The sequence below is a fragment of the Anarhichas minor genome, unplaced genomic scaffold (genome assembly GCF_050575085.1).
Source record: "Anarhichas minor isolate MPS153535 unplaced genomic scaffold, ASM5057508v1 ptg000014l, whole genome shotgun sequence".
NCBI classification, from domain to species: Eukaryota; Metazoa; Chordata; class Actinopteri; order Perciformes; family Anarhichadidae; genus Anarhichas; species Anarhichas minor.
Window position 1 is genome coordinate 12,508,861 of NW_027466460.1, and position 16,931 is coordinate 12,525,791.

At 43.0% G+C, this 16,931-nt stretch overlaps 1 protein-coding gene across 1 annotated transcript in view; it reads left to right on the plus strand.

Annotated features, from left to right (window-relative positions):
• The window catches only part of LOC142950103 (protein sidekick-1-like), a 138,640-nt gene that overhangs the window by 59,122 nt on the left and 62,587 nt on the right, over positions 1-16,931 (plus strand). The window contains exons 9-16 of the mRNA XM_076092002.1: positions 3,517-3,622; positions 6,458-6,633; positions 9,361-9,444; positions 11,267-11,461; positions 12,374-12,490; positions 12,634-12,801; positions 13,534-13,636; positions 13,781-13,954. Of these exons, the coding sequence (XP_075948117.1) occupies positions 3,517-3,622; positions 6,458-6,633; positions 9,361-9,444; positions 11,267-11,461; positions 12,374-12,490; positions 12,634-12,801; positions 13,534-13,636; positions 13,781-13,954 (1,123 nt within the window). The remainder of the gene's footprint in view (positions 1-3,516; positions 3,623-6,457; positions 6,634-9,360; positions 9,445-11,266; positions 11,462-12,373; positions 12,491-12,633; positions 12,802-13,533; positions 13,637-13,780; positions 13,955-16,931) is intronic.

Consider the following 16,931-nt stretch of genomic DNA (forward strand, 5'->3'; position numbering starts at 1 on the left):
AGAGCTCCAAGATGTGGTTCTGATATTGCTTTGTTCTACTACAACCCTCCCTGCGTTTTGTTTTTGTTGCCACCCTCCTTCCCTCCATCACTCCTACTCTCCCTCTCTCTGCCACATGGTGTTTCTCATTTGCTAAATGAGGAATCCAATAGAGTTAGATTAAACTTCTGGACTCTCTTTGTCGAATCTTTACAGGGAGCCTTTTAGCTGTCACAGCTTGCACGCACACACACGAACTAACATTGTCTGCCAGTTTGAATATTTATCCTTGTTTAGGCTGAGGAAGATTAATTTAATAATCCCTGTTTAAACAACAAAAGGAGGAGATAAGAGGATGATGGGGAATAAAGGAGGGAAGATAGGCAGCAGGGAATGAGAGATACGGATGCGATGAAATGATAGAGCTCTCCCCAGAGAACGAGGACGTTAGACACGCTGACAGAGAGAAAAGAGGAGCGTAGATCACACAACCATATGGCATTTTGCTTTCCCCTCTACGTCTACCATCACGTCTGTCACTCCAGGAAGAAGAAGACCATCTGCACGGTCTCCCCCATCTACATATACACTCCATCCGTCTCCTCCGAGCCCTTTTCTTCTCCCTCCTTGTCCTCCCATGTCATATCAGTGCTCCTGCTGTTCTGATTTGTCGGTCGGCTCCCCTCAGACTCAAGGCCCAAGTTAACAGGTTGGGTTCACGTCTCCCTCTGCTCGTTATCGGCGGTCGCCGCTGCCATTAAGGCTCCACTGATGGCTACTACTCCCAGCATGACCTCTGCTTTTCGGAGCAGCCGGCTAATGGACAGTCTCCTCTTGCTCTCTCTACGTCTACCTCTTCCTGTCCTCCCTCCCGCTGTCTCTGCGTATCTTCCACCCACTCTCCGCTGCAACCTATCATTACTTCTCCAACTCCAAACCGCTGAAACTGCAACACACATCGTACAAGATAACAGGGTTTTGTGTACAGAGAGTGTGTGTGTGTGTGTGTGTGTGTGTTTGTGGTAAACTTAGAGTGATAGAGACCTCCACTATTACTTCCCATCATTTCACTTATCTTCCCCATTAAATGACTCATCCTCCACCTCAAGTTAGAGTGTCAGCGAGTGTAGGTGTCAAGACAGTAGAGTGTGTGTGTGTGTGTGTGTGTGTGTGTGTGTGTGTGTGTGTGTGTGTGTGTGTGTGTGTGTGTGTGTGCTATCTTCATGATCCCGCGTGTCTTATTTCATGTGACAGGGGGATATGGCTTTTCAGCTCTGTCTCTCCAATTGGAAAAAAAATGGCGAAGAGAGAGAGAATGAGAGGGAGGAATAAAAAGCAGCGAGTTAATTACCACCTTCTCCTCGTTCCCATCAAAGGGGAGATCAAAGCTGCTCCTCGCCTCCCCCTGCCTTCCCTCCATACTCCTCTTCCTTACACCCCGACCCCCTTATCAGCCCTAGCCTGTTAATTTGTAGTCCCTACTCCTCCCTTATTCATCAGTTATACAGCCTATCCATGGGAAGCCTAACGATGTTCATACACATAAGAGTAATATAGGGCTTCTTGCATTCGGTAAAACATTGCTAAACTTTTTATTTTCCTTTGGCGTATTCTACTGTTTTTACACTACTTTGCTGAGCAGATTTGCTCAGCACATTTCAAACTGATAACAATCCTCGAGTGTCCTTTTCTTATGAGAGGCTATAGCCACCATAAATCATACTCACACACACACACACAGAATCATAATCTTGCACACACACACACACACACTATACTCTCCACACCTTTTAGGGCATAAATCATCCTTCACATACTCACACCACTGTACTCTCTAACCACTGTATTCTCCAAACACTATCATTGTATCTCACACACACACACACCATCATACTGTCTCCAATACATCATTATACCCTGTATGGTAATGTCTTTCAGACAGACCAGTGGCGTCTTTGACAAAGAGTGATATTGTTTATAAGAGAGAATTGTTGTGTGTGTGTGTGTGTGTGTGTGTGTGTACGGTTGAAAATATGTCTGGGATAAAGGACAATAGCAGTTTAGAAGAAGTGGAAATAAATGTAGAGTTTCATTTATCTTTGGTTTCAGTCAGGCAAACACTGTCAGTCACTATTATCCTCTCTCAGGGCTCCACACTAACTTTTTACATTGGTTTCACTGCTGCATCGAACTTTTTCGATGCACCAGCACATAATTTCGGTGCACCTTTTGCATTGTAATGCATTATAAGTGTTACCATACATATTGGTAATAGTTCGTTTTTTAGTTGGAGTAAATAGTTTGAACAGACCTGCTAAATGTCAGGCGCACCAGTGCGACCGTTGAAGATGTGTCGCCCTGATTCTGAACGCACTTTGGAGCCATTCTTTCATATTCTATAATTCTTTTTACTAATCTCAATCTAAGATACAATCAATCTCTCCTATGTGTTTTTTCATTGAGCATATTTGTGTGCGAGTTCATTTTATTGATCTTGTACGGCGGGCGTGATTTAATCACTCTTTCTGCGTGTGATCACAACATGGATTTGTCTTGACAATTAAAATATAGTTTTTATTAAATGAAGATGAGCGCATCATCATAAATGTTGTGGGAAAAAAAGAGAGAAATGGCGGTGCTACATTGTACAATTGTACTATGAACAGAAAATAAGGAAATGAAGAAGAATACTGATGGCTGTAAGATGCGGAGAATGTGGTCCATCTGTTTTCTAGCAGTTTTATTTATATCAGCATCACAACGTTCTCAGTCAAGACGAAGGTTAGCCATGACATTTAAAATACTACTCAATACTACTTAAACACTACAATAGTACACCACAGCTTAATAACAGAGCTTTTCACAGCAGCCATTTCGGAAATCGGATGCCGGAAACAACCAACCAACATTTCTGACAAGAGAGTTTGAATTACCGTATTTTCCGCACTATAAAGCGCACCGGATTATAAAGCGCACCGGATTATAAAGCGCACCTTCAATGAATGGCCTATTTTAGAACTGTTTTTATATATAGGGCGCACCGGATTATAAGGCGCATAGAATAGAATAGCGTCGTAAGCGTGTCTCTTGAAAGGTGCCATTTTGGGGTCTTTATACACACAAGTGGTGTTGGACTAGGAGTAAGCACAGTACCGGTGTTTACCGCGGTGCGGCTTTGTAGTTTACCAGTCGTACTGAAACATTTTGACAGAGCGCCGTGTACAACCAGTATGGATCAACCAATTAACCAATTGATCCATATATAAGGCGCTCCGGATTACAAGGCGCACTGTCGTTTTTTGAGAAAATGAAAGGCTTTTAAGTGCGCCTTATAGTGCGGAAAATACGGTAATGTTATTAAACTAATTAAAGTTAAAAGGCTAAACGCGTACAGTGTCAAAAACCAAGGACACTGTCACGAGAGAGTGTGATCACGTGAAAAAGCCTTTGTGAGTGTGAGACTTTGTGTTTGATACCGTGCTGCTGTGTGAGGTTAATGGCCTAAACTGCCTCTCTTGTTTTCTCTCTCGGTCACAGATCCTGAGTCAGAACTTGTAGCTCCGGCGATTGTGATCGGACCCAAAGACACAACGGTGGTAGCAGGCAGCAGCGAGGCGACACTGGAGTGCATTGCTAATGCCAGGTAAATATATTTTATGTACACACACACACACACACACACACACACACAAACAATTCCTTCCTTGCTAGACAGCACTGTTTTCTTCCAAGGCAATTAGAGGACACCACATAAACTCGTAGCTCAGCAAGTCTCTCCCCCCAGTATTAGTGTATAGACACACAGCATACACACACACACACACACGCACACCAATACCAAGTTAACTTAAACAGAAGTTGGGTCAAAATCCCATATGAGATCAATAGAGAAACAAAACACACCCACAAATTCACACTGACCCATGTCGAGTGTTTTATACACACACACTGACACAGAAAGTACAGTCTAGTCTGACTCAAGAGTTTTTCAAAGCCCTCATCTCTTATGAACACTGTTTGACCTCCCTCTGTGTCCCTTATGAGTAAAAAGGCATCTGAGCACTGGCTTATGTGTGCTTCATGTTAAACAATGTAGTATTTGCTCTGAACACAGCATGTAGTGTGTCATTTCACTCCCTCTGAACAAGCACTTCAGATACACTCTTCTCTCGAGACAAAAGGAACACTTTACAACAGTTCTCCACCTTATTTATATGTAGTAAACACAGCCGGGGGCATGAGTGCAGTATAGCTATATACAGTCTAACGTCTGCTGTACCTGCCACAGTGTTCTGTATCACTGACTTCATTGATGCCAGAGGATGGAGAGAGAACTGCAGGGGGGCAGTTTGGAAAGCCGCATCTTTGGGTAGCCGCAGTTACATTGTAGTAGACCCATAAGGAGAAGGTTATCAATATGTATCATGTTGTTATTCGCCTTCAGAGACATATTCATGTATGGGTCCAACATTGATTAAAAAGGAAAGTGAGGCTGCTTTGACCAGACAAAAGCAAGCCTGAATCATCAGGTGCTATTCAGGGCTCTGCTTGTTTAAAATGCCGTATTTAATTTCACTAAAAAAAAAATAAAGGACAATACAGTTTTATCTTATCTTAGTTACGGTCCGTCTTTTTAAAAATTCATATTCAACACCATGTAATTGGGTCCTTGCAGCCCACTCTACTGGTATTACAACAGTAGACAAATTAGCTCAGAGACTCCTGCATCTCTTCTGCCAGAAACAAGCCCCTCTACAGGGACTATTTCTGATATCAGAGAATCCACTAAAAGATACTCATTCCAGAGAGATGATTCTGCACCCAGGGGATAACCGAAAGAGAGAAACTATTCCATTGAAGTTTGGGATGAAGTGTGATCAGTGAAATCAAGTGCAGTGCTGCCGTCTAAAAGCATCTACTATCCACATCCATTAACCATTAATCAGTCACATGCACCAACGCAGTCCTGCTAGAGTGCTAAAATAATTAGGAGTCTGATTGAAAACAAGCTGTGCCAGTCGATCTAGTATTAAGGGCTGTAAAATCACTTTTTCAGTCTTTGGGTACATTTTGGGTTCTTTTGTTGCGGACAGGACCCACTGAGTAAGCGTATTGCAATTTTGACACATCAGCCAAGCCGCAAGTTTAATTACTTTTCCATCCAATTTGTCACCTCGAGTCGTATCATCTGAGAGAGAAAGCAGCGTGCTCCCAACTGTATCCAAAGAAAAGGCTAAACACATTTAAAGTCTGCCGTTATGTTATTTACAGTTGGACTGCATATTAAGTGGATTTGGTTGCACATTCATCCAAGTTTCACCACTTTGAAAAAGTGTTATGTGACTTCTTACATATAATGATATTTAGTGTCTTCAATTACCTTTACTAAATTAGCCTCATATCATCCAAAACAGCAACAGAAAGTATGTCGCTGAATGCATTATTAGCCCAAAAGTGAGATTTTTCCTTCTTTTCCATTTCTTCGTCATATACCAAAACATTGTGCCATCCAGCTCAATGTGGCTTAATTACCAGCTTGTCTTCCCCTCCTCCACATCTCTTAATATGACCTTTGTTAGTTCCGTCTAATGTCATGTCAGAGTGATTCATAATGGGATTAAAACCAAAGAACTAGCTAGAAATAAAAAGCGTAATAATAGTAAATCAAGAGAATGTAACATTAATGATCGTTAAGCAAATGTATTTTGGAAATATCACTTGTTCACGTTGACAGTAGTTTGTATTTCGCACGCAGCCTCTTTTACGGGTTGTTTTATGTCATTCCATCTGATTCATTTATGTTTGTTTAATGACTCTTAATACATTGACTTCACAAACCCAACACCTCATTATTACTTGAAACCTTGAAACAAAAATATTTGTTCTGGTTGTTTAGTTGCAGCCTTAGCAATGTTTTAATATGTGTTGTAATGTTATTTTATCATTTATTATCGTATCCAAGTATTTTCATCACCACAATATGACTTTTAAGATTACCAATATGCATAAAAAACGCATCTGGATTGCAGTTCAAACGGCCGATCACATAATTAGCCACTAAATCAACGACACATTTGAACGCAGATTGCTTATAAGAATTGAAGTGCTGCACGAAAATGCACCACAAAACTGAGCTGCACTGTCATGAATAAATACAATGCTGCATTAATGGTGTCTGAAAGAAATACAACCACACACGCACACAAAAGAAAGTTGTTCTGATGTTGTTTATCCAAAAGCAAAATGTCACTATACATGAAAACCCATTGCCTTTCTCCAGCACCCAGAGTAACCGACTAAAGCTCCTTCATGCTGAGTAGGGCTGACTGCTCCGATACATAGACTGTCATCATTCATTTCCTGCCTCATTGACACATAAACTGATGGATTTAATATGTCGTAATTGCCTTCTGTCACTCTTTTCCCTTTTCCTCCGAATCACCCGGCTCCTGCTCTTCTGTCCTTCTTCTCCCCTCAGACCGATTGACAGCCTCGTGGTGTCATGGAGACGCGATGGGCGTCGTCTGGCCAGTGGGCGTCGGCTCATTATTCCTGCCCCGAACTCCTCCGACACGGGGTTGTATGTTTGTGAGGCGTTGCTTAGCAACAGCACTGCCAAACCTGCGGAGGCAAGGGCACACCTCACTGTAATGGGTAAGGGGAAAAAAAGGTTGTCACACACACACACACACACACTGCCGGACATGATTGTCCATGATTATCCTGGTCTGGCCTTACCCATCAAGCCCAATGTTCTCAACATGTAACCATTAATTTCTATTTTAACCTCGCTCTTGTCTTTTCTTGCACATTTTTTGCTCCAGGCGCTGTTTCATTCTGTTTATTCCTCCATTTATTCCTTCTTTTTGTCCTGGAAGCGTGGCCGTGAACACCGCGGGCAGTTAACTGTCAACTACAGGACCGCTCCAGCTGAATCTGTCGTCCACACACTCTCCAACAGACTGCCCTATAGTCACAAACAGCCGTTACATTCATGTACACTCTTAATTCATCCATGTGTGTGAACTCTGCGCTCACACACAATCACAAAATGGCACCACACACACACACACACACACACACACACACACATGCCTGTTTGCCCGGCAGCTAAATTAGTTTTGCTTCCCGGAGTCGCCAGTCAATAAGAGAACATCGAGAGCACTCGAAACAGGAGCGCTGTCGTCACAATCCGCTCTCCCGTCCTCGATATGTGTGTGCGTAAATAGAAAACAACATACAGGCAGGGAGCGTGTGATTGATGAAGCGAAACTTTTCTCCCCCCCCCCCAGTTCGTCAGCGTCTTTTTGATCAGCTGTGATTGTCAGAGCGAGGGAGAACGCAGAGAGAGCAAACTACCCATGCCTGCAGAGTACTCACTAGTCAGAAAAGCCCTGCCTGAATATTTATATCCCACTCGTTCTCTCTCTGTTCCCCCGCTCACCATCTCCCGCCAATCTTTGTACCCTCTTTCTCTCCGTCTTTCGCCTCCCCCCCCCTCTCTCTCTCTCTTTCTCTCTCTACGTTATCTTCCTTCATTAAGCCAACAGGGCTGTTAAGGCCTGCATGGCAGGCACAAAGTCTGCATGCATTCATATGTATGAGAGGAGTAGAGACTGATGAATACATTGGTACTGATCCTCTTCTTCTGCTATGGGCTCAACAGACCTTGATCCAATGAAAGGGATTCCTAAACAGAATCGCGTATGTGTCTGTGTGAAATAAGGAGACAGCCTCAAAGGTATTCATTATTCAATTTCACTTCTTTTCTGCCCAGATCCACTAATCGGAATATGTATGATACTGCATACTGTACAGACGACTCCTGGTGAAAACAACGGAATCTGTTGTTGTGCTCCGTCTTTGTTTCGCAGGCAGACGGCAGAGAATCCATGGAAGCTCAAAGCTCTAAACCCAAACACCCAAACACACACACCCAAAATATGTTTTGTTGTATTTGTGCATGTAGGTCCTTGCACTCACCCGACTGAAGGCGATTAATACGTCGTGTGTTATCGGTGTCACGCCACACGGCTGTTATTCATCTCTTGTTTTGCTGTTCCTCCGTTCACCGCAGGCCTTTCTCATTCTCTTGTCAAAAAATCGTGCCGAATTCCGCCGTGCACAGAGAAGATAGACGACGCGGCGCGTGTGTGGGTTTAAAAGTTACCACGAAACAGCGAAGAACTTTAAAGTCAAGAAGAATAAATGCAGCAGCAACATGGGACTCGACTGTGTAGCTGTCCACACACACACGCACACAGCTTGATCAAACTTGGTCTTTTTTCTTTCTGTTTTATTGCCACCTCAGTTTTCCCATCCACCGTGTGAAGCGGCAAGAAATGGAGACAAATAACGCTGGAGGAAAGGGATTTTTTTTCTCTTTTTTTCCTTATGTACAACAGCATTAAAATGAAAGCCTATAGTGTCAAAACATCACTGTTATACGTTATAATTAAACAAGTGTGGAGCCTTAGGAAATAAAAAACAGGAATGAAATTAACTCTATTAAAATGCCTTCTCCTCATTGGTGAAGAATTATATCTTTGTGACAAGCAGCACACACATTCATTATTTAGTGCATACACTGGACATTTCATTTTCCTCGAAGTCATTTCTCAGTGAACAGGTACTGCTACTGTGTGGAGCCACTTTTCCAGACTGAAAATGAATTAGCCAGCCTGTCTCCCTCTCTCTCTCCCCCCGCCCTCTCTCCGGGCTTGCTGTGTCAATATCTCTCTCTAAATATTAACAAATGTTTTTGAAAGAAATTGAGCGTACGCAGTACATTTTGCAGAACGCGGCGCATTACAGTAACACACCAAAAAGGCATGTGTTCCCATTCAAATCCAGGGAAGCTTTGTCTCGCAGCTGCTGTCAGCGTTTAGAGCGACACTGGTGACGCCGTTTAGAGGGAGCAGTTATTGGCAGCGAAATGAAGCAGTTTAAAAAGGGGATTGTTTCCCTTGGGAAACTGGAAGAATGTGTTTTTCTGTGACTGCGTGTGGAAGTAATTTCACACGGCATATAGACACAAATCCTGCCTTGCAATGACCCTCAGGATACTCATGGCCAAGAGGGGGGGATCCATTTTTATTCTGCAGCGGTGGGTTGTTCCACTCCGAGTCTCTTCTCCATTAAAGACTTTATACTTGTAGAGGGCAAATTTGCCTTTCTTAGTTCAAGACTTTGCTTTAAAGCTACTTAGTGATTGAAGTTTTTAAGCCTTTTTTGAAGGCTTATTAGTAGTAGTTGAAGCGTGCTGCCAGCAGCAGGGGGTGTCGTCAGTTTTTGTTGTTGGGTTTGACAATCTGTTTTATCTATGTGATGATTTAGATTGTGCTTCATATTTGAATGCTTTTTTACATTTTGTCCCCGCAGAGCTGCCTTCTCTAACTGCTCAACCGAAGAGGAAGATCCTCGCTGACCTCGACAGGAATGTAGATATCCCCTGCCTGGCTACAGGTACACTCAGTATATATTTGTGTGTGTGTGTGTGTGACTATACACATACTTAAAGGATTGCTTTGTATTTCTTAAAAAGCAATACTCACATGCTCGTATGTGCATTGAAAGAGCTATTGGTTGTGGTTATAGGTTCTCCTGTCCACACTGGCCGTGTGGAGATCCGTTCCTAAAGCGATTCCAGTGTGAGAAATGGCCGACAAAATCCACAGTCCTCAGTCTGTGTCGAAATGCATCCAGCCGAACGTAATACAACGCCTCAGCAGCCTGAGTTAGTCTGTCAAGTGGGTATCTCGCAAAGCTGAGCGGCGGTGGATGAATAGGAACACATACAGGGAATATTGTATGGTGTAAAACACCATCACTTTAAAGGATGCCCACTTGATTTGACAAACTCTCACTACTGAGGCTTCAAATGAGCTTTGGTTGAACTTTAAAAAAAAAGGTTATTTTGTCTCCTCCCTCTGATATTGGAATGGCATGAGGAAGGGATCTCTTAAAGACCAGTATGGAGAGGAGTAATGATTACAATGAATGGCTCTCTCAATGTACATATGAAGATGTGAGTGTTGTTTTAAAGTCACTTTAAGGTCTAAAGATGCTTAAAACGCACTAGCTGAAGACTTAAACCAAGCCTAAACTGGGTGGTACTGCTTGTGGTCGTGTTACCGGAGGGGCATGACGCCTGCAGCTACAGAGGGAAGCACGACACAATGGTTTCATTCAATGGCGTATCAGATGATCCGACAAGCACTTTGAAGCATACCGAGGCTCTAACGCTGCAAGTAGTTGGGTCATGCACTGAACTGATTCCTTACATGAAAACGTCATACTTTCATGCTGTATGTTAGTCAGTTTGTGATTTAAAACTTCAGACTGTGTGTTTATCTTAAGTATCTACTGCCCAGGGTGTATCAAGGTCAACATTATGCTGATGTTTGGTCTCAGTCAATGTGTGTGTGCAGCAGTTCGTAGGCTTCCTGAAGAGTGACAATATACGAGGGACAGTTCGAGCTCAGACCAAGCCTAAAAATTGCACCATTGTTCAAGTGTCTTGTTTTTAAAACATTTTTGTGAGCAGAGGTGGACATGGCTCTAAAAACTGTAACATTCTCTCTCTCTCTCTCACATACACACACACACACACACATGCTGAGCGAGTGTGTTCCTCCTCAGTAATCTGATACAGTGGCAGGGTAATTAAATAGCCGAGGCCTGAGGGTACGGAGAGAGGGATGGAGGTACGAGGGAAGGAGGAGAAGACACATAGAGTGCAGAGTGACAGAGTGAGCGAGACAAGGCGGGCGAGAAAAATACTTCACGCATGTCTGTGAGAGCTTGACACCAACAGATTGAGGAAAAGTGTGGAATTCATCTCTCCTTACCTTAAATGCACACACACACACACACACACACACACACACACACACACACACTGGTGTGCAGGGTTGAAATAGAATAATTGCATCAGCTCCCTTCCAGTTATCTCTGGCATGTCCGTCAGACAGGTGGCAGCTGATACCAGCGATATTCTATGTGCTGCTTTTGCCCACATCTTTTATTTAGAATATTTTTTGGCCCCTTCTGCCACCCTTACCCTACCATCCTCACTCTCCAATCAATATATTATTAGCAGTCATTATGCCCACATGCATATTTATAGGGAGACAGTGGATAACAGAGAAGAAAGATTGGTGTGTGGCTGTTTTAATGGGAGTTGGATCAGTTTGCTCTGCAGTGAGGTCAGCTGGCTTGCTAAGTGAATTGAATTTTTTTCTCCCTCTTGTGTGTATGCTTTTGTTGTGTACATGCACTCGTGTAGGTGTGCCCCAGCCCAGAATAGAGTGGTACAAGGACACGGTGCCTCTTTCCAAACTGGCCAACCCTCGCTACAAGGTCAGCGCGGCGAGCGGGCTGACGGTGCGCAGGGTGCAGCCGGGAGACGGGGGAATATTCCAGTGCTTCGCTCGCAACGCTGCCGGAGAAACTCAGGCGCACGCACAGCTCCTTGTATCGAGTGAGTTCGTCTGACACGCTACACAATAAAACACACACGCTTCCACTTGTATGAAGACAACTTTTGTTGGCTACACCTTTCCTTTAACTTTCTTTCTACCTACTATACTTTATCTTCTTTACTTGTCTGTGTCGCTGTCATTCTTTTGCTGGACTGCAACTTTCGATGTTTTTCATCATCGATTGGTGTCCAGGTCATTTTCTCAATGAATCTGTAAATTGCTTAGTCCCTTAAATGTCTGGAAAATAGTCAAGAACAGAATTCTTGCTTGATAGTCATTTAAGATGCCGTAGATTGAGTCAGCTTTTTGTTTCAGCTGTATTGTTCTGAGCGTCCTACTTTATCCTTACCGTACATGGAGACAGCCGTCATTAACTTTAATTTAAAAACCAAAAGCCTCGTGTGCTGCTTTGCCTTTCAAAGTGAGTTAGAGTTGTGCTTGGGCTGGAAAACAGAGCTAAATTTCTCTTCTGTTGTTTTGGCTGTATGACAAGCCAACCACAGAGCATTTAGTTTCTTTAAATTAAAGTGATAGTCAGTCAAACACTCTGTGTTGACTTGATAGCTTGCAGTGCGTGTCAGCTGCAAACGTCTGCTGTTGTATTGTTATATTTGTCTCAGCAGAGTTACGCTCTGTTTAGTGAGCTCTTTAATTAAAAGTCCCCATGGAGCTTCCACACCACCACCTTCCACAATTATGCACATCCACGTAGTACAAGGTAATGAATAAAGCCTCCACTGATCAAAGAGGAGGCGTTTGTGTTTAGATCAACACTGCCATTCTTTCTTTTTCCCATTCTTCCGTTTTCTCTTTGCCACTAAAGCTCCACTCCCGCTCCGCTCTTTTTCCACCGATCTCCTCTCGGTGGCTATCTGTCTTCGTTCCTCTCACACTCTCTCCCTGTGTTTCAGGTGTGTACCCCACGTTTACATTCCCTCCGTCCGACCAAACAGTAACTGACGGGACCGCAGCCTTGTTTATGTGCCAGACGAACGGTGCTCCAAAACCTGCCATCACCTGGAGGAAAGGTAGCAGAAACACACACTCTGCATCAGACGCTGAGCACGCTGACGCCGACACGCTAACACGATGTGTTTGTAATTGCGAACGTGCTTAATGGCTAAATGACTTTCATTCACCTCGAGGCTGTTTTATTCATTTCTCTCCGTAGGATCGCAGGTCTTAGCTAGCGGCTCTGTCCAGGTTCCCAGGTTCACACTGTTGCAGTCAGGTGGTTTGCAGATTCAGCCAGCCAGCTTCCAGGATTCAGGAGAATACACATGCATCGCCTCCAACAAAGAGGGAACCATCAACGGCACCTCTACGCTCACCGTCTGGAGTAAGACACACACGCACTTTACACACAAACACAAATACATTTAACTGCTCAATATACATTTGCTAAACAGACTAAAACAGACATGGAAGACTAATTTATCCGTAGCTGTCAAATCACGTTTCGCCCCGGCTGGTGAACAGCAGTGTGATTGGTTATCGATGCAGTGGGCTGGTGTAATGGTGAAGTAATCATCTGATTGACCGGGTTAGAAGATGATTGATTAGCTGCTAAACTTATTGATTGGCTGATTTATATATATATATATATATATATATATATATACTTTGACAGCTTGACGGTGAGCTTCACCGTTGTATTAGATTAATCACAGACCTCTGTTGAGCACTATGATGTATAAGAACGTTACCCATCTTTTGGAGGCCCGGTCACATCCCAAACCTAAATAACAGAGTTACTGACATAATAGATGCTCTCTACACTGCACCCATTTTTCACTTTTCTCTTTCAGTTATAACACTTATGAAACTCCTGAGTCCAACAAAGCACAAATAACATGATAGACTTGGCAGTTTTCCACATTTTAAGTGTGGGCTTCTGTGTGTGTGTTTGTCAGTGAGAGAAGAACCCTGCTTGTGTGCTGTTTAGCTTAAATAGTTGAATAATTGATTCATCAGTATTCTGGAGCAGCATACAATTAAATGTGTTACATTATATATATATATATATATATATATATATATGTATGTATATACATTTTTCTTTTTTTTGCAGCCCGTACAGTCATTTCTGTGCCTCCAGCTGACCAGCGTGTTATCAAGGGAACCACTGCTGTTCTGGACTGTAATGCAACACATGACCCCAGAGTCAATATCAGGTACCTGCTTGTCTGTTGGTGTGTTAACATGCATATTTACCCTCAGAGTGTCTGCGTCTCTTCTCTGTTTTCCATGGATTTCTGTGTGTCTGTAAATAAAATCAGTATACAGTACATGTCCATGTATTCCTTCCCCTGTTGCAGCTTCAAGTGGGATCGAGGTGGTGTGCTGGTCCGTCCCACCAATGGGGGCCGGGTGTCCATACGCCAGGGCTCTCTCACTATTGGCCAGACGTGGTCAGGTGACATTGGGGATTACACCTGTACCGTGACATCACGGGCTGGCAACAATTCTCACTCTGCACGCCTCGAAGTCATGTGAGTACAAAGAGACATGCAAAGCCTTTTTGACCAGGTCACCCTAATTTCTGATTGTGTTACCTTTCGGACTGAAGCACACTGCAGTATTTGTTCTGCTGTACATAGCGTATACATTTTATGTTACTGATCATTGTAGAATACAGAACAGGCATTGGTGCAACAAAGCATGGATTGTTTTCTCCTTCCGTGATCAGGCCTAATAATCACCGACATTTTGGGCTGCAATCCAGTGGGAAAACAAACAGACAATCCATAGCTAGCTGTCTTGTAGATATGATGGACAGGGAGGATGCCTCTGAATTCAGCATTACAGAAAAAAATAAACTATTGACTATGCAGAACATAATCCAGGAGAAACAGCACATAGATAATTTAGTGCACTGACAAACACAAAGAAGGCATTAGTGTCAACTTATTTCAGCGGTTGTGTAATGAAATAATTGTTCCCAATAGTAGCCATGTTCTCTCAGGGGTCAGAGCCCCCTAAACCAAATATTTTGTACATCACTAAAACTGTAAGCAGTGAGAATGTGGTTTGTCAGTGTGAGTTATTGTTAGACAGTAGTAATAGTGGTGTAAGGTCATATCTGCTATCAGGTACCCTGTACAGCATTACCCGCGTTAGTCTTCGAGTGTAACACTAGTGTGTGTGCCTGCCTGCTCTCCTGTGCTCATGTGGACACATTCCACACATGTCACATTGTGCGTTCGGTATGAGCAGGCATTCCTGACGCTCAGATTAAAGCATGCATACATATTTTAATTGTATCCCACGCTCCGACCAACACAGCCTCATTACAGCCGCTGTGAGCGAACGCCATCAGGTTCCTGGCTTTATATATTAATAGGTACTTGCATAATATATTTATAAAAGTCACTTATGATATATTAATACAATTGTGGGGTAGGAGAGCGATAGAACATGAGTCCACATCCTTCTGAATTATACAGCGCGAGAGGTCACACGTGTCAAACCCAGAGGGAGGAAGCGGCTCTCTGTGTATGGTGGTGCAAAAACAAATGGGGAACGAAGGCATTTCTGTCCGTCCGTGTGTGTGTGTGTGTGTGTGTGTGTGTGTGTGTGTGTGTGGATGTGCGCGTCGGCGCGTGCCTCCACACGTGTGACTGACATTCTCGTTAGCTCACTATCAATGGGTCATGGAGGTTAACAGACGCTGGCGGCTGAGGAGACAGACTAATTACCTGCAGGTTATTGGTTCAACTCCCGCAAGACCCATCCATGTGTTCGTGAGTGTGTGTGTGTGTGTGTGTGTGTGTGTGTGTGTGTGTGTGTGTGTGTGTGTGTGTGTGTGTTTTGTGTGGGCTGTGTGAAGGTAGTTGCTCTAACATTCTCTAAGCTCATCCATTAATTAATATGATCATGTCAACTCAGAAAAGAAAACATCATTCTCATTCTCCCCCTCCGCTTCTTCACCACCGGCCTTGCTCCTTCTTGTTGGAGTGCGAGTCCGTTTGGACTTATTACATTTTTCCGAAGTTTCCGGTGAGTCGGTGACGGCTATTAGCCCTGACTTTATCCTTACTTCACCTGCTTCACTGTCTCTGTCTGTGTGGAGGAGCCGTCTGAGCCCTGCCCACGGGGAAACTCCGACACAGAGACAGAAGCAGCGTGACCACAAATGTCGGCAAAACATGTCTCAGCATATATTTCTTTCTTTATTCAGCTTAGTCACTGTGAGAAAAAAAGGGTATATTGACCCTGATGTTTATTGTGGCATCATGTTGGCAATATCGAGGTCAGCAAAAATGATCGAGGTCATTAATATGGTACGATAATTCGATAACGTAATTATCGCGACAGGCCTTCTTCATATACCTCTCTTCCTCTCACTCTCTCGTTCTGTTCCCCTCATTTTCTGACTTCACACCCACTTCATACTAAAACATAAAATCGCAAACACAGCAAAAACTAAAACAGAAACTTATTTTTTAAACTTTGCATCATCTGATGAAATTGCGAGCTGGCAGCTTGACAGCGTATACACACACATCCATGATTGTTTAGAAATAATGAATGAGCTTATGAATATGAGTGCAGGCACAAGGGAAGTGTGTCTTTCCTTGTGCTTTCAGTGTAAATATGTTTGATTTCTTCTTGTATGTGATCTGTTAATATCTTCACTCCTGTTGTCTCTGCTAGCACCTCTAGCCGTCACATAGAGCGACACTGAGATTTGCTTTGCATTCCCTCTCCTCCTCCAAGCAAACCTTTTTTGAGTTATGATGCACTAAAATTGGTATAATCAAATGTCTGGACACTCTTTATTGCTTTCATGAATATATTTGTTTTGCTTTCTTTGTTATTAACAAGGCAGGGATGCACAAATATCCACGGGGGGTGGCCAAATGCCTGGAGAGTTTATTTTTAATAGATGAGATGAGATATATATGTATATATATATATATATTTGCTGTCGTGCAGAACACATACAAAATAAAATATCACAATACAAATATGCAGACCACAGACATATTTAAAGGATTTCGCCCTCTGGAACTGAAGCCTGACTAGTCCTTTGATCCAACATGGGTGTCAGATCTAACAATATTCCACGACGCACATCTATTAGATAAACAGGAAACAATGTCTAATGAAAAGTCTTGGCACTTTGTCACTGACTACCCAATGAACCACAAATGCATATATGTGTGATTACATATTCAGACACACTCCTTTGTCTCGGGAAATATTCTTATTGCCAAAAGTGAAATAAGAAGATTGATATTAAATGTCCAGACATAAGAGTGTAGCTATACCACCACCAGCCAGTTAGCTTATCTTAGCTGAAAGAATGGAAACAGCTTTCCTGGCGTACAAAATCTGCCTACCAGCACCTTTAAAGCTTATAATTTAACTCTGTATGTATTTTATTTGTTTAACCCATAAAACAAATGTGAAAATGTCAAATTGTGATTTTACGTGGGTTATGTGCTAAGACCAAAAAGGTGTTTT